Here is a 23913-nt window from a genome sequence, read left to right on the forward strand (position 1 = left end):
TGTTGGCTTCATTTGTGGGTGGTGTCTGAAGTGGAACCCTGTTTTCCCCTGGGACAATCCCAAATCCACAGTTGGCTTGCCCCCCTCAAGGGATCACCCCACTGGCGCTGTCCCTAAACCCTGCCACGTTTCCATTGTTCCCATTGATGAACATCCATGGGAACACAGGAGGTTTCCTGCCAAGGACAATCTCCAGATGTCCCCAAGGCCCCAGCTCGACATAAACCAGCAGATAAATATGGGAAGATGCCAAGGATGTTTGCATCCCAAATGGGCCAATTATCCCTGACCCTTCTCCCTGGGAGGAGCGTGCTGGGGAGCAGAGCCTCGGTGCTGTGTGTGCTCACAGCAGGACCCCAAAAAGCTCCTGTGTGGGCTGGGATTCTCTGCACCCTGATTAATAACTAGTTTAGAACCTGGCACACCAGAGTGTGCCACCACTGGTCCCAAAAAGGATGGATTTTGGGGTGTCCATATGCTGGAAATCCAACAAGGATGGATTTTGGGTTGGTCATATGCTGAGATCCCAACAAGGATGGATTTTGGGTTGTTCATATGCTGAGATCCCAACAAGGATGGGTTTTGGGTTGATCATATGCTGGGATCTCAACAAGGATGGGTTTTGGTGTGTCCATATGCTGGGATCTCAACAAGGATGGATTTTGGGGTGTCATATGCTGGGATCTCAAGAAGATCCATCCAAAATCCATCATTTTGAAGTGCCTGTATCCTGGGATGGATTTTGGGATGTCCATATGCTGGAAATCCAACAAGGATGGATTTTGGGTTGTTCATATGCTGAGATCCCAACAAGGATGGATTTTGGGTTGTCCATATGCTGAGATCTCAAGGAGGATGGATTTGGGGTGTCCAGATGTTGAGATCTCAAGAAGATCCATCCAAAATCCATCATTTTGGGGTGTCCATGAGCTGTGATCTCTGGGCTTTCCCTGAGGACAGGCGTGCGGAACTCACCCCTAATTCCCACCCAGTGAAACATTTCCATGGCTGCAGCTGCAAGGGACATGGCCATGACCTGAATTCCTCCCTGGTGAGGAGCTGCAGAGCCTCTCCTGCCGTGGCAGCAGAAATTTCCCCCCTCACATCCAGCTGCAAGATTTGAAATGCCGCGGTGATGAGTGTGGACACCAGGAAAGGCAGAGAACAGAGCTGGCCGAGCTTTTTTTTGGTGCAGAACCCCTGATGGAAGCAGGGCTGGGTCATGGCAGGCTGCTTTGGGTTATTTTTTGCTGCTCTGGGCTATGGGAGTGTGGTTTTGGGGCAGGAATGCCTGGATTTTCCTGCAGACATTTCAAATTCGTTCAGCTCGGCTGGAGTGGGGTCAGCTGAGGATTTTGGCACCAGAGCCTGAGAACAGTTTGGGGTGACCCCAAAGCAGCTCCTGCTGCTCATCCACAGATTTTTACAGGATTCCATCCCTTAGGAAAAATGTCCCTGTTTGCCACAGGTGAGCTGGGAATTGCTGACTCCACCTGAGCTGCTTTATCTCAGAGATAAAAGGGACAGAGCTCTTCCCAAACCATTCCCCTGAAAAACATTTCCTGGTGGATTGGGAGTTTCTTTCCGACTTTAACATACTCATGAGAGAAAAAAACAACAACCCAAACCTTAATTTTCCTGAGTGCATGATAGATCTGATCTAAAGTGATGACAAAATATTTAGATTGAGGAGGTTGCAGTAACAATATCCCAGAATTTTTCCCACACAGCGATTTCCTACGTTCACAGAGGAAATCACAGCGTGCAGCCTGCTGGAAAAAATCACTTAAAACCACCTTGCAACTTGATTGCTAACTTTTTGTTAAGCTCTTTAGGGCTAGGAACAGCTTTTTTCCTCAAGCTCCAGCACCATCAGCGCTGGACAAAGTCCAGGATTTGCTTTTTCCCTGGCTCTGAGCAAAGGGAGAAGGGGAAGGTGATGCTGGGGCAGGTGATGCTGTGCTGGGGCTGATGCTGGCAGTAAGGGCTGGGATTTAATTACACATTATTTGGGATTTAATTGCACATTATTTGGGATTTAATTGCACATTATTTGGGATTTAATTACACATTATTTGGCTTTTCCATGATCCTCTGCACCTCTGGGAGAGGTCATCCAGGAGAAGTGCAAACCCTCCAGCTCTGGGATGTCCCCATGCAGCAGCAAGAGCTGAAATATTTAAGAACAACTCAAGCACTGGGCATTTCCCTGTGGACAAAATGACTTTGTGGATGTGTCTAATCCCTTTTTTTCCTTCCTCTTGCTCAGGGAATGCTGGTGGAAGGCCCCCCAGGTCCTGAAGGCCCAGCAGTAAGTGGCATTTTCCCCCTGCTCCCTGGGCTCTGATGTTCCCATCTGCCATATACGTGCACAGAGAGAGCTTTGGGGTGGATTTTGCGGTGCAAAAAATAAACAGGGAGCTTTTCCTGCTGCTCGTATAAATCTGCTACAAATAATAACACATTTTCTTTCGTGGCTTAGGTTTTTCTCCCCCTTTTCTCTGCCAGGGCCTTCCAGGACCTCCAGGACCAACTGGACCCGTGGGCTTGATGGGTGACCCAGGGGAGAGGGTGAGTGCCCGTGGCTTTCTCCTCTTGGCTGGAGTTTGGGTGGGTTGGTGGGGCTGTGGGGTATCCCTGGAGCCTTAAAATCCTGTTAAAATCCTGTTAAAATCCTGTTAAAATCCTGTTAAAATCCTGTTAAAATCCCATTCACCCTGTGAGAGCAGCTCCCAAAGGGGTTCATGGTGGGATACAGGGCAGGGCAGGTGCTGGGGCATTCCCATGGCACTGTCCCCAGCCTGGGCACTGCCTTTGTTTTAGGTCAGGTTCTTAGTTGCCTCCTTGGTCCCTGGGGCTGCTGCACTCCCCCTTTTCCCCTGGAGCAGTGCTGGGAGGACCCTCCCCTGCTTTGCACTGCTGCTGATGGAGCACAAATCCCATTTCTGGTGCCTGGGACATGATTGAGGACGAGGGGCCCTGCCTGAGCTCCATCCATCTCTGCCTGCCAGCTCAGAAATCAATCCAGGCTCAGCCCTGGGGGCTCCTGGTCCTGGCTTAACCCTTGTGGCCCTGCACTGTGCCCACACAGGGAGCTCTGCAGCCTGGACTCACAGAGAGGGGTGAGCTGGGCGTGGTTTGCATCTCTCAGTAAAAATCCTTATTTGCTTCTGAATAATTCCAGGATGCTGTTTTCCCCTGTAGCTTCATTCCTGTCTTGGTTTGCATCTCTCAGTGGTTCAGGGCAAGCTCCAAAAATCCTTTTTTGGCTTCTGAGTATTTTCAGAGTGCTGTTTTTCCCTGTGGCCTCATCCCTTTCTTGGTCTGCATCTCTCAGTGGTCCCCTAAAAATCCTCGTATGGATTTTGAATATTTCCAGGGTGCTGTTTTTCCCTGCCTGTCTTGGTTTGCATTTCTCAGTGGTCCAGGGCGAGCCCTAAAAATCCTCATTTGAATTCTGAATATTCCCAGGGTGCTGTTTTCCCTGTGGCCTCATCCCTGCCTTGGTTTGCAACTCTCAGTGGTCCAGGGTGAGCCCTTAAAATCCTTATATGGATTTTGAATATTCCCAGGGTGCTGTTTTCCCTGTGGCCTCATCCCTGTGTCCATCCTGCGATGCTCAGCTCTCCCTTCTCCTGCTGCATTCCTGGCAGGCTGGACGCTGGCCCTGGGGACAGGGACACTCCTCCTGTCATGTGTCCAGGCAGATGCAGATATTTGCTGGCCAAGCTCCTCTGGAACAGCCCTGCAGAGCCAAGCAGCAGCAGCCACTCTGAGAGGAATAATTTGCATTCTAGGACAGGCTGCAGCAGTGTCCAGAGCAGAGTGCAACCCAGCACAGGGTGCAGAGAGAAGTGATGAACTCACAGGAGCTATATTAAAACCCTCCTTTTCAATTAGAGCAGCTCCTCTTTTAATTTGTTTATTATTAACCCTGAGAGTGTAGCTCATGAATTTACATGACCCTTCCCTGGGTACAGTGAGGAACATTCCCTCTGCCTGCATCTGATAAAGAGATTTTTTATCTGCTCTCAGGCAGGTGCAATGAATTAACAGCCCAACAATAGTCAGCTCTGTTAATATTGGCCAACACTCATTTAGCTCTGGTTTATTCATTGTAAAAAAAAAGAAAAAAGAAGAAAGAGCTTTATTTGCTTTATTTATTTAAAGCTTCTTGCACGATCAGGAGGCACAGAGGAGTTTGTGTCAGCAGCAGAGCTGAGGAGCAGCCTGGGTGTGGGAGGCTCCAGAGGGCTCAGGATGCTTTGGGATGACTTAGGCAGCAGTGGGAAGGAGGAAATATGGCACTGAGGAGAGCAGGGAGCTGTTCCATGGGGGCTCCAGACTGGGAGGAAGGAAGTGGGAAAATGTGTTGTTTGGAAGGGGGTGAGCTGCAGCATTGGAGCAAACTGCAGCTCCCTCACCCAGCCCGACTTGGTTGGAAATTTGGGTGTCTGGGTGCTCTGGGACTCATCACAAAGTATCTTCACCTTCCAAAGCCATCAGTCACTGAATCCCAAGGGAATCACTCCCCTGAGCAGTTTGGCACCTCAGAAGTGCAACAGGATCCCTAAAAGGCATCACTAAAAATCCTGATTTGGCTTCTGAGTGCTTCCAGGGTGGTGCTTTTTCCAAATGCTCCCTTAACTCAGAGACCCCCAAAATTGCCATAAACATCTCCTATTATGTAATTTTCTGACCAAAATTTTCTGGTTTTCAACCATCTAGGGAGAGAGGCACACTTGGTGAATGCTGAGGCTCAACACCCTACACAGACACCCCCAGGTTTCAGTTTAACCCTTCCATGGCAGTGTTACCCCAGGGTTTGCATTTCAAATGCAAGTTGCAGTCCCCATCCATGCCTGGCTGCTGTATTTCAGCAAATCCCCATTTCCATAAGGAGAGGCACACAGATTTACACCCAGCCCCTGGCAGGCTGCATTTCTTCCCGGCATTCATGAATTTAAATTTCCAAAGTGCTTTACGGGTTTGATTTTTCTGTGTTTCATTGCCTACCCCCCTCTGCTGGTCCATTCCACCAGGAAAAGACCTCCCACACCCAGCCTGAAACAAAAAGAGGCATTTATGGATAAAAGCACTGCATCAACACTTGTCAGGAGAGATAAACAAGCTCAGCCCTGCTCCATCACAGGCAGGGCTGGAGTTATAGGAGGAGAGGGAGAGAAAAGAAGGTTTATCATACAAAACGAGCCTGGCCTAAATGATTTGTGCAATTTCTGCTCCAATAGAAGGGTCTGGGGTGGGATCTCAGTGGGGTTGAGGGCCCTGGTGTGGGCAAATTGTGGATGTCAAGCCTGCCTGGAGAAATGGATGTTCTGGAGAGTTCTGCAGCCCTCCTGGGCACTGCTGGAATTTTCCCTGGTGTTTCCCTGCTGCTCCAGCCCTGGGAGCAGCATTGTTGTTAATCCAGGCCAGTCATGGGGGGCCTTGTTGTTAATGCAGGCCTTGTCCTCGTGGGGCTGGGACAAGGGCCAGCCCTGCTGGGGACAGCACAGCCCTGGCCAGGCTGGGGCAGCTCCTCACCCACCAGGGCTGGGCTCTGATTCCTGCTGGGAACCTCGGCCTGAGTGGTTTGGGTTTGTTTTAAGGGGAGGGAATGAGGGAATTGGCAAGTTGGACGTGGAAGAAGAGGGAGCAGAGAGATGTGGGGTGGGGAGATCTTGCTGGAAGGGTGTGGGGCAAGGATAAAGCACCAAATCCTTTGGTTTGGTGCTCTGTTGGGTTGTTTTATTCAAATATTCTGGTTTTTAGGCACTTTGTTGCCTATTTGGCTTTCCCACCTTTGTCCACCTCCTTTGTGGGGTGGCCTTAGGACTTCCTGGCCTTTTGGTGTCCCCATGCCCAAGATTTGTATTTACATTTTTTCCTTGGGTCTGAACACGCTGCAGGCAGGTTGAGAAGAGCAAGAACTACAAAAATATTCATTTCTTGCCCTTCCAAAGAGTCAGCTCCCTATAAATTGATTTATCGTTGATCGTTGGTGTTTCCTAACTAAAGAAGTAGCCGAGTTCTCAATCTCAACCTGCTGGCCACAAAAGGAGCATTGGGGCTTTTTTGGCCTTGCTGGGATGTGGTCAAATCCCTGTTGCCTTAAACAGCTGTGAAAATTGCAATTAGCCACACACATTGATGTCACCTTCATTTGCATATGGGATCACTGGAATGAGGAGGAAATCTGGGTTAACCTCAACTTTTTACCAGGGAAAATTTGCCATATTTGACTCTTTATGGCTTCATCAATGGATCTTTGACTGCCCACTTGTTGTTTGAGTGCCTGTTAATGATGCTCCTCTCTGTGGAGATCCATGGATTTGGGCTGATTTACAGCCCCTGACAGGATCACTCCATTCCAATGGAAGGAGCCTCAAAGGACTAAACTAATAAAAATTTAAAAAAAAGAAAAGAGAAAAATAAAACGACCCGGCTGATTGAACGCGTGCAGGAATTAATTTATCTCCTTCCATTTCTCTCTCACTGAGTTTGGAAGTTTCATCTATTTTTGAGTTTTTTAATAGATTTTAACAGATCCAACTCTAAACATTGATTCTGTTATCTGGAGCATGGCAGGGATATTGGAGCATGGCAGGGACTTGGATTGCTCCAAAAGTGCACGAGGCAGACCCTGGAAATAGCAGGGGCAGGATGGGACAGGAGGGAATTAAGGAAATTGAAGAAAAATTGAGATTCCCACCAACTCAATCCCTGTCATGACAATATCCTGACATAACCACAGCTGTTAGTGTATGCACAGAACCAAAAGGATATTTTAGAAGTTTATTTTAATTTCTTCCTCTTTCAGGGCCCACCTGGCCGCCCAGGTCTCCCAGGAGCAGATGGATTGCCAGGACCACCAGGGACAATGCTTATGCTGCCTGTGAGTACAAACAGAACTAAAAAGGGATTAAAATGAGTCAGGTTTCTTGGTTTTGCTGCTGTTTGATGCCCCTTCTTGCAGAAATCTCCCATCCCCTTTACCCCAAGGACATATTTTCTTTGAGGGAAAAGATGGATTTGGATGGTTCCTGTTGTAAATTGACTTTTTGCAAAGCACTGGAGCTCCTTAATTAGTCAAAAGCACAGAGAGGTTAAAATTTCCAGAAGTGATGGATGATGATAAAAATCATGGAATATGCCAAGGTGGAAGGGACCCACCAGGATTATTGAGTCCAACTCCTGGCTCTGCACAGTACAAGCCCAGGGGGGGATGGGATGGGATGGGATGGGATGGGATGGGATGGGATGGGATGGGATGGGATGGGATGGGATGGGATGGGATGGACTGGAATGGGCTGGGATGGGCTGTGCTTGGCTGGGATGGACTGGGATGGGTTGGGATGGGCTTAGAGTTAGGGTTTAGCATGGACTGGGATGGGCTCAGGGCAGTCATGCTGAAGGGAGCTGCTCAGGCTCAGGCTGCAGGGACAGAGCTGTGACCTGCTTTGTCCCCACCTTGTTCCCCCAGTTCCGCTTCAGCGGCGGAGGCGACGCCGGCTCCAAGGGACCCATGGTGTCAGCACAGGAGGCACAGGCCCAGGCCATCCTGCAGCAGGCCAGGGTGAGTGCTGCCAGCTGGGAGTGCCTGCCATGGCTCTCTGCAGCCGCCTGCAATGGCACAATGAGCCTCTCACACCTCTGTGACCACGCTCGGCCCCTGCGCCGTGTGAGGATCGGGAATGGGACATCACACCGTGATCAATGTCATCCACTGAAGCCAGATTTATTATCCCCAAAAGAGCTGTATTTATGATAAGTGTCTACTGTGCACACATCTCTAGCTAATACATGATTGGTTAATCCTAGCTGTTCACACATCTAAATTAGAATGCTGATTGGATCTTTTAATTTTTCACGCGTCTTGGTGTGGTTGTCTGGCCCATCCATGGCTTCTCTTCTTTCTCACTTTCTCAAACTTGCTGACAAACCTGCTGAGTCTTGATGATTCTTCTTCTTGTACCTTTCTGCAGGATATACGGACCCCATTTCTGAACATGTCCATTATCCATTGTTTGTGAATGTGTCCATTATCCCAACAAGCAGGCTGGGTTGTGAAAATTTGGGAGGGTAAAAATCAGGGTGGGAGTTAAATCTGGAGCTGAATGTGGCCATTATCTTACAAAAACTCCTCAACCTCCAAAAAATCCTCAACAGTCCCCAATATTGCTGGTGGAACCTCTCACCTGTCACTGGGTTGCACCTGCCTGATTTGGGTTTTATTAACAACCAGCTGATGGAAAGCTGGCTTTAATTTCTTGCAGACCTCTGGCAGACCTGTATATTTGTATTTTGAGGGTCCCTATGAGCAGCTGTGCTCAAAACATTTTCTTATTTTTGTATGTTTTTCCCCCAGTAAATCCTCATAATGAAACCAATGTCACATATAGAATCTGCTCCCAGAATCTCACCAGGCAGATTTCTAATTTAATATATTTATTTGGGAATACATGGTGACCATCCCTGGAACATTTCTTTCCCCGGATGGCCTCATTGATTGATGCCCAAATCATCATCCCTGGCTCTCTGGTGAAACGAGATTGGCACATTCCCAGCACAGCTCCTGCTCCCTGCCTGGATGGACGCCTCAGTGGGGAAGGCTCTGCACTCATCTCTTCAAAACCAAACTTCACTTTTAGCCAGTGGAGCTCTGAAATTGCTCTCCCTTGGTGCTTGTGGGAGCTTTCCTGAGTGCTGAGGTTAGAAAGCAGAGATTGGGAACCCCACAGTTCCCAAACTGCTCTGTTTGCCCCAAAGGGACCCAGTTCTGCTGCAAACACACCCTTGCCATGAAGGAGAACATTTTTTAGGGTGGCAATTCCCAAAGGGACACAGCTTTGGGGCTGTTTTATTTGGGGGCAGCTCCAGAGCCCACATCTGGCTGCAGCTGGGATGTGTGGCTGGAGCTGCTTTGTTGCTCTGAGCTGTCTGCAGATTTTAACATAGATTTTTTGGGGCTAAAATAAGCTAAAAACTCAATTTATTTCACCTTTATACGGGATAAAATCCATTGGGATCTCCCTCCATGGGTGGCACCTGCCCCTGGTGGCTTTTTAATGAGGTGTTTGCCTTAACTGGGAGTTTTCTGCTTTCCATCCTTTTCCAAAGGAGCTGGATTGGATTTTTTACAGATTCAGGCAGAGTCCTGATCCTCCCAGCCACTGCATTTTCCTGTCCATTAACCTTGTGCTGCCAATAATATCCTGGATTATGTTCCTGGTGTTACCTTGTCAGTCTTAATTTCCAGCCTGCCCAGCGTTTTTCCATCAGCATTTTATTTTCCTGGGAAATAGAGGGTTTGACCTGAGAACTGCTTCATGAGAAGCATCTGCTTTCTCCAGCTCTCTGCTTTTGTTCTTTTATTTTTTCTTCTCCCTGCTGAAAATTGTGATTTACCAAACAATAAATAGTCTCCCTCCCCTCATTCAAAGTCCCTTTTTATTTAAATTTTCATGTTTGGGGAAAAAAATTTAAAACTCAAATAAATCCTGGGTAACTTTTGGACTATGGATGAAAAGTTTAATATTTCTAGAAAGGACAAAAATCAATTTTTTCATGAACTTCAACATTTTGGCTGAAAACCATGATGCAGGAAGGGAAATAAATGTCATTTTTGTATGGAACTACAGGATTGGAAAACAGGGTCCTGCAGCAAGCACAACCTTTTCCTATTTTGGGTTTGTTTTTCTCATTATCACTGCCGTTAATTGCATTATTAGGTTGATTTATCCTCTTAAAATTTGTCTTTCATTAGGCACTGAATGTAGTTGCAGCCAGCAGTGGTTCACAGCATCTCCCTTTTAATGGGGTGTTGTAAAAAGATGCCACAGAACCCAGCATTTGTGCAATATTTCTGCCTTTCCAAGCTCACTCACTGGGTAGATTTTAATTACTGGAGTACACAGATAATTACAACTCTTTGGAAGTGTTGGATTGTCACGAGGGAACAAATTGTCTGAGGGATGTTTTAAAGCATGGCCCAGCTCCATTTCCCACCGTGGAAATTACTGGGTTGATGCATGGTTAACACAACTCCTTAATTATGGAGCTAAAAGCCCCCTGTGTTCAGTTTGAATTGGAGCTCAGTTTGGAGCATGTTAACCAAAGAAAAAAAGGGAAAAATTCCTCTAAAATTGAACCACCAGGACAATAAAGAAAAAAATTTCTCTTGAATTGAAGTGGGGCCATAAATATTTATGTCCTCTCAGCAGATTCATGGGCAGTCCAGGGGCTTTCATAGAATAACAGAATGCTTTGGGGTGGGAGGGAGCTTAAAGCCCATCTCATTCCAAGCTCTTCCATGGGCAGGGACGCTTTCCATGACCCCAGGTGGCTCCAAGTGTCCCAGCCTGGCCTTGGACCCCACCAGGGATGGGGCACAGCAAATCTGGGCCAGGAGAAGCTGATTGCCCATTGTGGGTGGGATGGAATCTGTGATTCCCTGGGGATGTGGACATTGCTCCAGGGGTTTGTGGGTGTGGAGGGAGCTGTGGCTGTGGCTCAGTGGTGGCTTTGTCACAAGGTGAGCCCTGTTTGTCCTTCTGTTGCAGCTGGCACTGAGGGGACCAGCGGGACCCATGGGGCTGACGGGGCGGCCGGGCCCGATGGTGAGTGAGGGAAATGGGGCAGGGAAATGGGGACTGATGGTGGGATGGAACTGGGGAGTGATGGAAGTGGGGGATGGAAATGGGAAGTAATGAAATTGGGGGATGGAAATGGGGGGTGATGGAATTGGGGCGGTGGAAATGATGGGATGGAACTGGGAGATAGAACTGGGGAGATGGAATTGGGGTAGAATTGGGGGGATGGATATGGGGAATAATGGAATTGGGGAATGGAAATGGGGAATAATGGTATTGGGGGGATGGGATTGGGGAGATAGAACTGGGGGATGGAAATGGTTGGATGGAAATGGGGATGGAACTGGAGAGGTGGAACTGGGGGATGGAAATGATAAGGGATGGAACTGGGGGATGGAATTGGTGGGATGGAATTGGGTGATGGAACTGGGGAGAGGGAACTAGTGAATGATGGAATTGGGAGATGGAACTGGGGACATGGAACTGAGGAGTAATGGATTTGGTGAGGATGAAGATGAGGGAATGGAGCTGGGGAGTGATGGAATTGGTGAGGATGGAGCCAACCCAGCAGCTCCAGCTCCTTGTGGGCTCTGGATCCATGAATGGCTTTTCCTTAATGTGGAATCTTCTTCTCTGGCTCTCTTGGAGCAAGAATCTAATAAATCCTCTTCTCTGTCCAAAGGGACCCCCAGGCAGTGGAGGACTGAAGGGAGAAGCTGGAGAAATGGGACCTCAGGTGAGTGTGGAACTGGGGGGAGCTGGAGAAACGAGGCTGGAGCAGCCAGTGCTGCCTGAGAGGCTCTTGGGCTGCAGGGATTCAGTCACCCCGTGCCAGCTGGGAGCAGGAGGCTGTGGGAACACGTGTTTGGCATGGAAATGTCCCTCCAAGTGTTGGAGTGAAGGCTCTGGACATGGTTTGAAGCCAGCAGTGTAAAACTCTGCAACTCCCTTCCTGGAAGAACACCCACGGAGGAGTCTTGTACATAAAAGATAATTTGAAGTGTGGAGAATTCACAAATGCTCAGGATATTGTTCTTCTAAGCCTTACATCCTGCATTGAGGGAAAGTTCCCATTTTCTGATGGCAAGAGAAGTGATTTATGGGATTCATCTCCACCACCTGCTTGCCAAAGCTTCCCCATAGATCAACACCTACAATTCCTGCCTGGAGATGCTCAGCCCTGAGCCTTCCCTGTGTGTTTGGAACCACAGGCTCTGCTCCAGGGATTTATTTTGGAGCCCTGGTGGCCCTGAAAGCCCCAGCAGGGCCTGAAGTGGGCCCTGATCTCTGGGTTTTGAGGTGATATTTCCTCCTTGAGGTGACATTTCCTCCTCTCTCCTTGATTCCTTGCAGGGTCCACGAGGCATCCAAGGTCCTCCCGGTCCTGCAGGGAAGCCAGGCCGCAGGGTGAGTGTCCTGGCAGCTGCAGTTCCTGCTGGAAACCGCTCCTGCTGCCAAACAATTCCTCCCATTCCTCTGCACCGAGGGCGTTGCGCAAGAGGCGGCAGCGGCCAGGCTGAGCTCGGCCATCCTGGGGGACACAAACCAGGATGAGAGGGAAAATCTGGGAGGACACAAAACCTGGATGAGAGGGAAAATCTGGGAGGGTGCAAATCAGGGTGGGAGTTGAAATCTGAGAGGACACCAGGAAAGGAGTTAAAATCTCAGAGGAGAGAAGGGTGGGAGTTGAAATTTGGGAGGAGAGTTAAAATTTGGGAGGACAGAAATCAGGGTGAGAGTTAAAATCTGACAAGGATGGGAGTTAAAATCTGGGAGGACATGAATGAGGAGTAGAGTTAAAGTTTGGGAGGACAGAAACCAGGATGGGAGTTAAAATTTAGGACACAAATGAGAATGGGAGTTGAAATCTAGGAGGACACACATGAGGAGGAAAGTTAAAATTTGGGAGGACAGAAACCAGGATCGGAGCGAAAATTTGGGAGGGTACAAATCAGGGTGGAAGTTAAATCTGGGAGGGCACAAGGATGGGAGTTAAAATCTGAGAGGACACAAGGATAGGAGTTAAAATCTCAGAGGAGAGAAGGATGGGAGGTGAAATTTGGGAGGACACAAATGAGGAGGAGAGTTCTTTTAGCCTGGGTTTTTTTGGCTCCCTGGTGTTGGGGTTGCAGCTGCACAAATGCTTTGAACTAGCTTGGAGTCCCCACTCCTGGCAGAACCCAGTCCCAAGAATGGATCAGGTGTAAATCCTGCTCTGTTTCCACCCCTAATTCTGATTTTTATTTCACGCCACCCTCTGGCTCACCATGACTCAGCTTGCCAGAGGAAGGAACAAGCAAGTCTCGTGTGTGACCCACTTCTGCCTTCCTGGAAACAGAAACTCTCATTTTAATTTGCAGCCATCATCATTAGCATCTCTTCAAATGTGCTGGGAGATTTTATTTTTTCACATAAAACCAACGACCATAGCCCATGTAGGGAAGTGGCTTTGCTGCCATTTATGTCCCACCTCTCACTGACCCCAGGATGTTGTTTCAAACACAAAACAGGGATTTTTCCCTCACCAGGAGGAGCTGCCTGGGTTAAATAAACCCTCTCTCTGGTTTAGCTAAACCCAGTTGTGGTTCTGTGTTACCCTTTGGATTTGACTTTGGTGTTCTGTGTTGCAGGGACGAGCTGGCAGTGACGGTGCCCGGGGGATGCCAGGCCAGACAGGACCAAAGGTAGGGCCAGGTTTTTATGGATTTTGGGAATTTGCACCTTCCCTTCAGCAGGAATGAGCTGAGGGACCCACAGAGAAGGAGCCCAGCTTGGTTGGATGAGGTTGTGAGCTGGTCCAGAGGCTCCTGTGAAGACAAGAAGTCTTCATGGAACATGGAGGTTAAGGGAGGGAAGTTAACCACGCTCCTGGAAGGCAGAATAGCAATTTTCCCTTTTCTTTTCCTGTTTTTTGGGGTTTTTTTTAATGCCACTTTTTTAAACTGCTGGGTGAAATATGCTGAAGTTGTAGAACAAACACTTCAGAATCTCAATTACAAAAAACAAACAGAACAAGTGGCTGGGAAGTCTCGAGAGTAGAAGCACCAAAAACCACCTCTTAAGCAGGTGAGGAAATGGTGAGGAATTTTAATCCCCACTATAATTTTTTTTATTGGAGACAAAATCCCTTCATTCTGCTGCGATCTGCCAGAATTATCAAGCAGGGAAGAAGCTGCTGTGCTGGAAATCCACATGGAAAAGCATTTCAGCTGGGGGAAGAGGGAAGAGTTTAGCTCCAAATGACAATTACATGAGATAATAACAAATTTTACCCTGATTTTATCCTAATTGTCATTACTCTCTCTTTTAGTTACTGTTAATAAAGTTTTCTTTATAGCCTTTAAAGTTTTAAACCTACTTTATCTTTCTGCTTATCTTACCTCACAACAAAAAATAAATACACTAATAATTAACACACCACACTCATTAATACACCATCCAAAAAAATCTCAAAATTAGCAAAATCTCAAATTAACAAACCAAAACCACTACAGACTTGAAGGGTTTTTTGGTTTTTTTCCTTTGTTTTAATCCATAACTTTGACACCATCCCTGGTCTGATGGAAGGTGAAGATTGAATGTCTGAGGGAGAAAATTCATCCTTTCTTGACACAGAAAGGAAATAAACAGGAAGGATGCTCAAATACAGCTGGAAATGTGTTTGAAATGGTTTGAAACTGGTTTAAAATGTGTTTTAAACTGGTTTTGCTTTCAGGGTGACCGAGGCTTTGATGGCTTGGCTGGTTTGCCTGGTGAGAAGGGAAACAGGGTGAGTGTTCCTCCTCTTGTGGGAGGAGGAGGAGGAGGCTGGGAGGGACTGGGATGAGGCACAGGAGAGGATGAAGGACCCTGTGGGATGTCACAGCATCCTCACATCCCAGGGAGCTGCAAAATCCCTCTGCAGGATCCTTCTGGGGCTGCTCCAACTTGTGATGGGGTGGAGAAAAGTACCTTAATGCAATGCAATCTAAAAACCCAAAGCAAGAGGCAAAACCTGCTGTTGGACAGGGTGGAAATTGCTTGAAATTGCAATTTATAATTTAAAAATGGAGGAAAAAATGGGGGAAAGTGGGTTTTTTGGCAGGATGTCCCTCCCCTCCCTGGAGCAGAGAGAGTGGCAGCTCTGAGGGCACAGGGACCTCCAGCACAGACAGAAAATTCAAATCCATGCCTTGGTTCATCCCCATTCCCTGGTGGTTTCCATTGCCGGAGTGTTTGCACCTTCTCTGCAGCATTTTCTGCTTTTTTTGCAGGGAGAGCCAGGCCCCCACGGCCCCCCAGGGGCTCCTGGAGAGGATGGGGAGAGGGTAAGTGTGCCTGGGATTGGGAATTCCCAAGGAAAACCTGGGAACAAGGAGCAGGTGCAGCAGCAGGCAGGAGCTCCCAGTCCCTGAGCCTTCCCTGCCAGGGAAACAGGGCAGGGAGATGGGAATTGAAGTGGAAAGGAGAATTTGCCTTTAAAGATCTGGTCAGGAAAGTCAGGTTTTAAGGAAAAAGAACTCAGGTTAAAAGGAAAAAGGAAACAGCACAGGGAGTAAATTATTGCTCACAGTGAGCAGATGATGGCTTCTGAATTTCTGGAATCCAGAGGAAATGATGGCTTCTGAATTTCTGGAATCCAGAGGAAATTATGGCATCTGAAAGGATGGCTTCTGAATTTCTGAAATCCAGAGGATTAGAGAGAGATTTGGGGAGCAGAATTTCTTGTGGTTGTTGGCTCCCCTGCCCTGAGTTGTGTCTACAACCCCTTGTTTGGTGGCAAAATCCACTTTTCTAAACATCAGCAAGGATTCTGAAGGATCTTCAGGCCTTTCTAGTCCCTGGTAAACTCAATTTTAGTCCTCAGGCTTCCAAGGCATGGAAACCCTGTCAGTCCTGCAGAGAAAATGCTTTTCTGTGGGAATATTATTTAAAAAGGACAATACCCCTGTGAGGTGCCTGAATTAAATGTTGATTTTTTTGCTGCTTCTCTCTGTGCCTCTGCTGCTGCCCAGGGGGATGATGGAGAAGTTGGACCCCGAGGTCTCCCTGGAGAACCTGTGAGTATCCCCCTCCCCTTTCTGTGGATTTGGGGTGGAAAAAGGAATTTTTAGGGCTCTCATGGGGCAGCTTTGCCCTGAGATCCTGCAGGGACTGAGCTCAGCTTGAAGCTCCACATGAACAATTTGAGAGTGGCTGTGCTGGAACAACTTTGCTTTGTTTATTTTCATTAATAATTTTCACTTATTTTCACTCCTACAAAGGTGGGAGTTTGTTTGTTTGTTTGATTTTTTTTTAATGAAGATAAAATCTCATTGCTTGCTCAGAAAAATATCATAAATATAAATATGAAACTCAGATTAACGTCATATTTTTCCTGCCTGTATCCTCCTCTCTGCTTTGGGATTGAGCTAATCAGGCTGGGGCAGAAATTAGATGTGGTAAATAAATATACAATACATTTTTGTGAGTGTTCATAGCAAATTCCATTAAGAAAAGAGTTTTATCTCGGGCCAGTGGCATCTCCACCACTGTCACCAGTGTCAGTGACTCCGGATAAACCTCAGGGTGAAATCCTGGCAGGATTGAGCTCAGGGAGACTTTTCTATCTGACTTCAGTGGGGTCGATATCCTGCTGCCAGAGCACAGAAGTTCCTAAATCTGCTCTCTGTCAGTGTTTGGAGCAGCTGAGGAGGAGCTGGGAATTCCTGGTGTCAGGAAGGATGGAGGAGATCTCACTGGGCTTGGACAAACACATCGGACCAAGCCACAGGAATGCTTTCAAGGAGAATCCCACTAAAAAAAAAACAAACAGAGAGGCTGTCAATGAAATGCTCTGAAAAGGCATTTTGCCCCTAACACTGAGTATTTCTCCCTTTGTTGGCAATGCAAACTGCTCCTGCTGCCTGCAGATTTCTGTGTGGCTGCTGATTTCACCCTGGATGCATTTCCTCTCTTGTGAAAAGAACATTCTCTATCATTTCATCCAAAACCCCTGATTTGGTTGTGTGTGGTGGCCTTAGATTAATTGATGGCAATTGCTGGGCACAGTTCATGGCAGAGAGGGAAGGGTTGGCATTTACAGACTCGCCGGAACTAAATTATAGACAAGATGTCTGATTAACTTCTGGGAAAGATTAATCAACTCAGCTATCTCCTTAGCACATGTCCAAGCAATAACTTATGGCTTATTAACTTCTTAAAAGCATTTATGGGCTCAGGTAACACAGCAACAACAGAGGAGCTTAAATGAGGAATGGAATAACTTGGCTGCAAGGAGTGTGGGTTACAGGGTAATCCAGGAGTAGGATTAAATTAATTTTTTTTTTAATTGCTTCAAGGGGGATTTGTTTCAACCCAAGGAATAAATGCATGTAATATTATTATTATTATTATTATTATTATTATTATTATTATTATTATTATTATTATTATTATTATTATTATTATTATCATTATCATTATTATATCATTATTATTGATATTAATTGTTATTAATTATAATTATATTATTATATTATAATAATATTGTTATATTATATAATTATATAATAATATTATCATATTATGTTATATTATGTGATGTGATATTATATATGATATATTATATTATATTATATTATATTATATTATATTATATTATATATGATATTATATTCTATTCCATTATATTCTATTCCATTATATTCTATTCCATTATATTCCATTACATTATATTCCATTACATTATATTCCATTATATTACATTATATTCCATTACATTATATTCCATTCCATTATATTATATTTATTTACTGAAGGCTCTCTGCCCACAGGATTTCTCTCCCAGTTTGTAGCTCAGGGAAGCTGCTGCAATCCCTGCAAGGTCCTTCCAAACCCTGCTGTGTCCATGTCCATTGTGATGCTCATCCTCACATGGGAATTCTCACCCTGTTTTTCTCCCCACAGGGACCCCGAGGACTTTTAGGCCCCAAAGGACCCCCAGGACCCCCAGGGCCCCCGGTGAGTTCCCTGCTCCAGAGCCTTCCAGACAAAATCCCAACCTCAGCCATCCCAGCTGATCCTCCAGCTGCAGAATTGGCCACATCTGGGCAGTGAAAAGCAGTGGAGCCCCTAAAGGAGCTGGTGGCTCTGATTTCCCCCATCCTCAGTGGTGTCACGTCCGTGCAGGGCAGATTTGCCCCACCTGAGTAAATATGAACTCCTTGTCAGGCTGGAGGGGAGGGATGGGAGTTATTAACACAGAGCCTTTGCTATTAACTGCTGCCTCAGGGCTCTGGAGCAACTCCTTGATATTCCAGGCCAGAGCATGTGGGATTTTATCCAGCAGATCTCATCCCTGGAAGTGCTGATGCAGGGGCTGTCCCTGAATCTCTGCTGCTCTGGGATCCCAAACCTTAAAGCTCAAAGGGTCACTGCTTAATCTGAAGCAACTCCTTGATATTCCAGGCCAGAGCATGTAGGATTTTATTTAGCAAATCTCATCCCTGGAAGTGCTGTCTCTGAATCTGCTGCTCTGGGATCCCAGAGTTTAAACCCCAACCCCAAAGCTCCGGGGGTCAGTGCTTAATCTGAAGCAGTTCCTTCATATTCCAGTCCACAGCATGTGGGATTTTATCCAGCAGATCTCATCCCTGGAAGTGCTGATGGAGGGGCTGTCCCTAAATCTCTGCTGCTCTGGGATCCCAGAGCTTAAAACCCCAACCCCCAAAGCTCAAGGGGTCAGCACTTAATGGGGAACACTTTGTGGCCTTTCAGCCCTCCTGGGATGTGAAGAACTTTGCTGTGAGCTCCTGGGGGTTTAATGAGGATTCAGGATTTGCTGGGGTTTAATGAGGGTTCAGGGTTTGCTCCCAAACTGCCTCATCTCCCATGGATGGGATGTTGCACCCCACAGGATAAAAGACGATCCCAGAGAAAAGGAGGCTCAGGGGAATCTCATTCTCTACAACAAGCAGGAGGTTGTGGGGAGGGGGATCGGGCTCTTTTGCCAAGTAACAAGAGACAGGATGAGAGGAAAATTGGGTGGGTATTAGGAAAGATTTCTTCCTGGAAGGAGTTGTGAAGCAGTGCCCAGGGAATGTGGAGTCCCCATCCCTGGAAGGGCTCAAAGCCCACGTGGATGTGGCACCTGGGGACATGGCTGGATGCTGGCTTCATGCTGGGTTTGATGATTTTTGATGGTTTTAGAGCTGTTTTCCAACCTGAACAATCCCATGGTTCTGAACTTGTGGCAGGGGGACATCTCCATGTTCCTCCCTCAGTGAAGGTGCCCAGGGAGTGCCAGTGCCAGGTGAATTTTGCTTTGGCACAGCTCTGTCAGGGATTTTTCCCCTTTTTCCTCTGCCATTCCATGCTTGTGGGGTGCAATCCAGCCAGGATTGCCTCAGCCTGGTGCTGCCTGTGCCTCCCAGACTAGTTAAACCAAAGAGAAAAGCACCAAAATTACTTTAGAAATTTACCTAGATTCATGGAATTTGCTGCTTTACCAAACACCTTTAGGAAATTATTCCCTTTCCACGTGGTCCAAAGGAATTATCGATTTATTTTTATTATTTTTATGGCAATTTCCCTGCTTTTGTGGTGTGAAATAATGTGATATTTTCTTACTGCTGTGTTTTTTAAATCCTTTCAAAGGGTGTGGCTGGCATGGATGGACCAACAGGTCCCAAAGGGAATGTGGTAAGTCCTCCCTGCACATTTTTACAGGCAGTTCAGGTTTTCTATAGGGCAAAATGCAAAATTCTCTTAGATTACATTTGCTAATTGCTTTTTAGCCTGGTCTAGATTCCTATCAAAGCACCAGGAACATCTTCCTGCAGCAAATGGATGTTAATTTATTGTAATTTCTGATGGAATGACACATTATTTCTCCATGAAAGATGAAACATTTTCCCCAAGATGAGTGCTGAGCTAATGAATATCAAAATAGAGACATTAAACAGAGAGGGGAAAAAACTGGGATGGGATGGGATGGGATGGGATGGAATGGAATGGGATGGGATGGGATGGGATGGGATGGGATGGGATGGGATGGGATGGGATGGGATGGGATGGGATGGGATGGGATGGATTCCCTGAGAATAAATGCAGACCTGTGGTGGTGTTCACAGGATGAGGGAAGAGATGAGAATCTTGACTCCATGTTTCAGAAAGCTGATTTATTATTTTATTATTTATATTAAAAGAAAATAATATAATAAAACTCTACTAAAAATATAGAAGAAAGGATTTCATCAGAAGGCTTGAAAGGAATAGAAATTAATGATAACAAAATCTTGTGACTCTCAGAGAGTCTGAGCCAGCTGACTGTGATTGGTCATTAATTAAAAACAACCAACATGGACCAATCAAAGATGCACCTGTTGCATTCCACAGCAGCAGATAATTATTGGGGTTTTTTTTCCTCTGAGGCTTCTCAGCTCCTCAGGAGAAAAATCCTGGCAAAGGGATTTTTCAGAAAATATCACAGCTACACAGACCAGGAGGTGTTAGAGCCTTGCTCAGCTCCTTTGGGCTGGAAATCCTTGGGGAAGAGTGAATGTGCAAGGAAATCACTTCCCCCTTCCCTTTCCCAGTTGGAAAAGCTGATTCAGGAGCTCTTGGAAGGTCAGAGAGGGCTCAGGATCTGTGGGAGGGTGTGGATCCAGCCCAGGTGCATCCAGCAGTGGGAATGCAGGCACACAGCTGGCGGGAGATGCAGGAATTGTGCTTCCAGCTCACCTTTCCCACCTGCCCTTGTCTCCCCACAGGGCCCTCAGGGCGAGCCAGGGCCCCCAGGACAGCAGGGCAACCCAGGGGCTCAGGTAAGGACAAATCTCCTTCTCTACAGCTGGGAAAAAACAGGGGGGAGAATTCAGCACCAGAAAGGGGAGCGGCATTTGGGGAGATTTGGCTTGAGGAAACATTTCCAGTCCCAAATCTCCCTTCCAACCCTCCCAGAGTGGGACCCCCCAGCTCTCACCTGGCTGTGGCACAGCCAGAGCAGCTCCAGGTGGGCAAATCCCATCCTGTGGGATGTTTAACATTCCCTGTGCAGTTCCTGGTGAACAATGCACATCTCCAGGCTTTTCCCATGGCTTTCAGGGAATCCTGCTCCTCAGAGCATCCCTGACATTTTATTGTCCCCCACAAGACATTTTGGTAATGAATGGAGCTGGGGAAATAATGCACTAAAATAATGCACAGCCAAGATGCATTTGAAAGGAATAATTTCCTTTAATGTCCTAAATTTTAATTTTTTTTTTTTTTTTTTTTTTTGGTTTTTCACAGGGTCTTCCAGGTCCTCAAGGCGCCATCGGTCCCCCAGGAGAGAAAGTGAGTTGAAATTCAGCTTTGGGTTCTCCTCCCTCAGCCGTGGATTTGCCTTTTGCTCCCTCAGCTGCTCCTTTGCCCCATGTGCAACATCTGTTTGCAGCCGTGGCCATGAAAGTCTAATGCTCTCATTCCAGACAGAGGAGAGCTCAGGCCAGCTCAGTTTACCTCTAATTCATCATATTTGCATTCATTTCCCCTCTGAGGAGAAACATTTTGAAGGCAGCCTGTGGTAAAACACGAGGAGAGGATTGAAAATTGATTTTTTTTTCTGTGGGTTTTGGGAGTCTGAGTGGGATGATAATGGGGAGAGCCCATGGATCCTTTCCCTCTGCCTCTGATTTTCTGGCTGTTGACATGGGGCTGGTGCTGGCCTTGGACCAGCAGGGTTTAAAGGGGGTGAACTTACCCCAAGAGCTCTGGGATCAGCAGGGTTTAAAGAGGGAAAAGATTCCTCCAAAAACTCTGGGACCAGCAGGATTTAAAAGGGAAGAACTTTACTCCAAGGGCTCTGGGATCAGCAGGATTAAAAGGGGGTGAATTTACCCCAAGAGCTCTGGAACCAGTGGGATTTAAAGGAGGAAAATTTCACCCAAGAGCTTTAAGACCAGCAGGATTTAAAGGAGGAGAACTTTCCCCCAAGAGCTCTGGGACCAGCAGGGTTTAAAGGAGGAGAAACTTCCCCCAGGAGCTCTAGGATCAGCAGGATTTAAAGGGGATGAATTTACCCCAAGAGCTGTGGGACCTGCAGGATTTAAAGAAGGAAAATTTCCCTCAAGAGCTGTGGGACCTGCAGGATTTAAAGGAGGAAAAGTTTCCTCCAAGATCTCCAGAACCTGCAGGATTTAAAGGAGGAGAACTTTCCCCCAAGAGCTCTGGGACCAGCAGGGTTTGAAAGGGGAAAAGTTTCCTTCAAGAGCTCTAGAACTTGCAGGACTTCAAGAAGAACTTTCCCCTTGTGATGCTCTGGAGGCTCTGACTGATTTTGTGTTTGGTTTTAGGGCCCTCTGGGCAAACCTGGTCTCCCTGGCATGCCTGGTGCTGATGGGCCCCCGGTAAGTGCTGCTCTCCCTCCTCTTCCTCCTGGGGCTTCTCCCCACCCTGGGCTTGGAAATGGGAGCCCAGGTTGGGATCTGAGCCCCTCGCAGCTCCAAAGAGGGGGAATGGGAAGGGTGAAAGCAAGAAAAGCTTTTTTGGTTGGGATAAAGGCACTTTAAAATGGAAATAAAGGGCGCTTTATTGAAATGGAAATGAAGGCACTTTAAAAGGGAGATAAAGAGAGTGTAGAATGGAAATGGGGTTTAATATGAAAGAAAAGAGTTTAATATGGAAAAAAATGTTTAATATAGAAAAAAAAGTTTAATATAGAAAAAAAAAAAGTTTAATATACAAAAAACATTCTGCAAGGTCAGCTCACCCTCCTTGGAGGCTGGGGTCAGTTTGGGAAGCTCCATCACAGCTCTGCTCACCCTGGGTACTTCTCACCATCCTTTCAGGCCTCTCTTTTCCTTCTTCTGGCTCCTTCCCTGTGTTCTGTGGATGTTTATTCCCATCCCAGCCCTGGGTTTCACAGGGGTGATAAGAACAGGTGGAAATTCCCTGTCAGTGTTCCATTCTCTAATCCCACTTTAAACATCCTTTTCTCCTTGCTGTTGAAATCAGTCTCAAAAAAAAAAAATCACCAATCCTTTCAACCCCATCTCATTGTTACCCATCTCAGAGAGACATTCATTTAAGAATGAAAAGAAAACCCTGCAAAAATTGTTTCATTCTGTAAATGCAGAGCATGGCCTGAGGAGAAAAAAAAAATTTAAAAAAAAAAAAAAAAGAGAAGAAAAATTGCATTTCCCAGCCTGGGATTGTCATTCCTACAGAGGGCACTTGGAACATCCGTACAATTGTTAGCTGAGTCAACAGAGCAGCTCCAGCAAAGCCCAGAACATCTCTAAATCTGTAGGTTTTGATGTGAAATTCCTGCAGCAGCCTCCAGGGAGCTTCTGCTGGAGAAATTCTATTTTTAAGCAGCCTGGAGGCTGTGGAGGAGCTGCAGAGTGGCTGTGCATGGGCAGGGACCTTCCCCACAGGTGGGCTTGGGTTGCTCTTTCCAAGGACAAAAAGGGTTTTATTTATAGAAATCTGTCTTGGAAAATCCCTGAAAATCCCTGAGGGCCTCTCTAGGAGAGCTGCTCATCAGTTTGTGATCTCAGGAGACGGGCACAGTGAAAATGGGGATGGTTTAGTGCAGGCTGGACCAAAGCTTTGGAAATGCTGCTGCAGGTTCATCCTGGAGCTGAAGGCAGGAGTGGTTTTAGGGATCCTTTGTGTCCTGGTGTTGTTGGTGCCATTAAAATCACAGAAGAAACTGAAATTTGAGTTTTCTCCCCCGTTTTGTTGCTGGAGGAGTGACAGCTGTCATCGTGTTCCTTTATTAAACTCAGGGAGTCTGGCTTGTCTGCCATTCCCTTCTGAAACTGATGATGGAAAATGCTCATCATTTTCTTTGTTATATGGGTAGAAAATTGTGAATTTAAAGGAGGGAGCTCAGTGAAGACCCCAGAGAGTGCAGAATGGCTTTAGAGCAGCTGGGTATGCCCCCATCATCCTGAACAAACCCAGGGGTGCAGTGAGTACCCTTCTAGGGGTCACTGATACTGCAGATATTGCCAAACGTAAAAAACACCAATCACTTGTTTTTAACATTGTAAAATTTTAATAGTAATAAAATGGTTAGAAAAGTAGTTATACAATTAGAGTAATAATAATTGGGACAATTTGGATTAGGACAATATGAGACAGTAGAAACAAAGAGTTATGGACAGTCTGGGTCCACCTTTTTCTGGGCAAAATAAGCCTGAAAGAGGACCCACGTTAACAGTGGATTAACCCTTAAAAACAATAACCTGTTGCATATTCATACACCTCATCCATGATGCATAAATTCCATTCAAACACAGGATTCTGTCTGGGCACTGTCAACTTCTTCCTCATAATAAAATAAATGTGCTCTAAACCCCAAAATTCAATGTGC

At 46.6% G+C, this 23913-nt stretch overlaps 1 protein-coding gene across 2 annotated transcripts in view; it reads left to right on the top strand.

Annotated features, from left to right (window-relative positions):
• The window catches only part of COL5A1 (collagen type V alpha 1 chain), a 129222-nt gene that overhangs the window by 63251 nt on the left and 42058 nt on the right, over window positions 1-23913 (top strand). For both annotated transcript variants that reach the window (XM_058037998.1, XM_058037999.1), the window contains exons 10-25: window positions 2270-2311; window positions 2509-2571; window positions 6821-6895; window positions 7484-7576; window positions 10563-10619; window positions 11275-11328; window positions 11946-11999; window positions 13223-13276; window positions 14308-14361; window positions 14846-14899; window positions 15587-15631; window positions 17520-17573; window positions 19209-19253; window positions 20324-20377; window positions 20844-20888; window positions 21887-21940. In XM_058037998.1, the coding sequence (XP_057893981.1) occupies window positions 2270-2311; window positions 2509-2571; window positions 6821-6895; window positions 7484-7576; window positions 10563-10619; window positions 11275-11328; window positions 11946-11999; window positions 13223-13276; window positions 14308-14361; window positions 14846-14899; window positions 15587-15631; window positions 17520-17573; window positions 19209-19253; window positions 20324-20377; window positions 20844-20888; window positions 21887-21940 (897 nt within the window). The remainder of the gene's footprint in view (window positions 1-2269; window positions 2312-2508; window positions 2572-6820; window positions 6896-7483; window positions 7577-10562; window positions 10620-11274; window positions 11329-11945; window positions 12000-13222; window positions 13277-14307; window positions 14362-14845; window positions 14900-15586; window positions 15632-17519; window positions 17574-19208; window positions 19254-20323; window positions 20378-20843; window positions 20889-21886; window positions 21941-23913) is intronic.

Source organism: Melospiza georgiana, chromosome 20 (genome assembly GCF_028018845.1).
Source record: "Melospiza georgiana isolate bMelGeo1 chromosome 20, bMelGeo1.pri, whole genome shotgun sequence".
Lineage (NCBI taxonomy): Eukaryota > Metazoa > Chordata > Aves > Passeriformes > Passerellidae > Melospiza > Melospiza georgiana.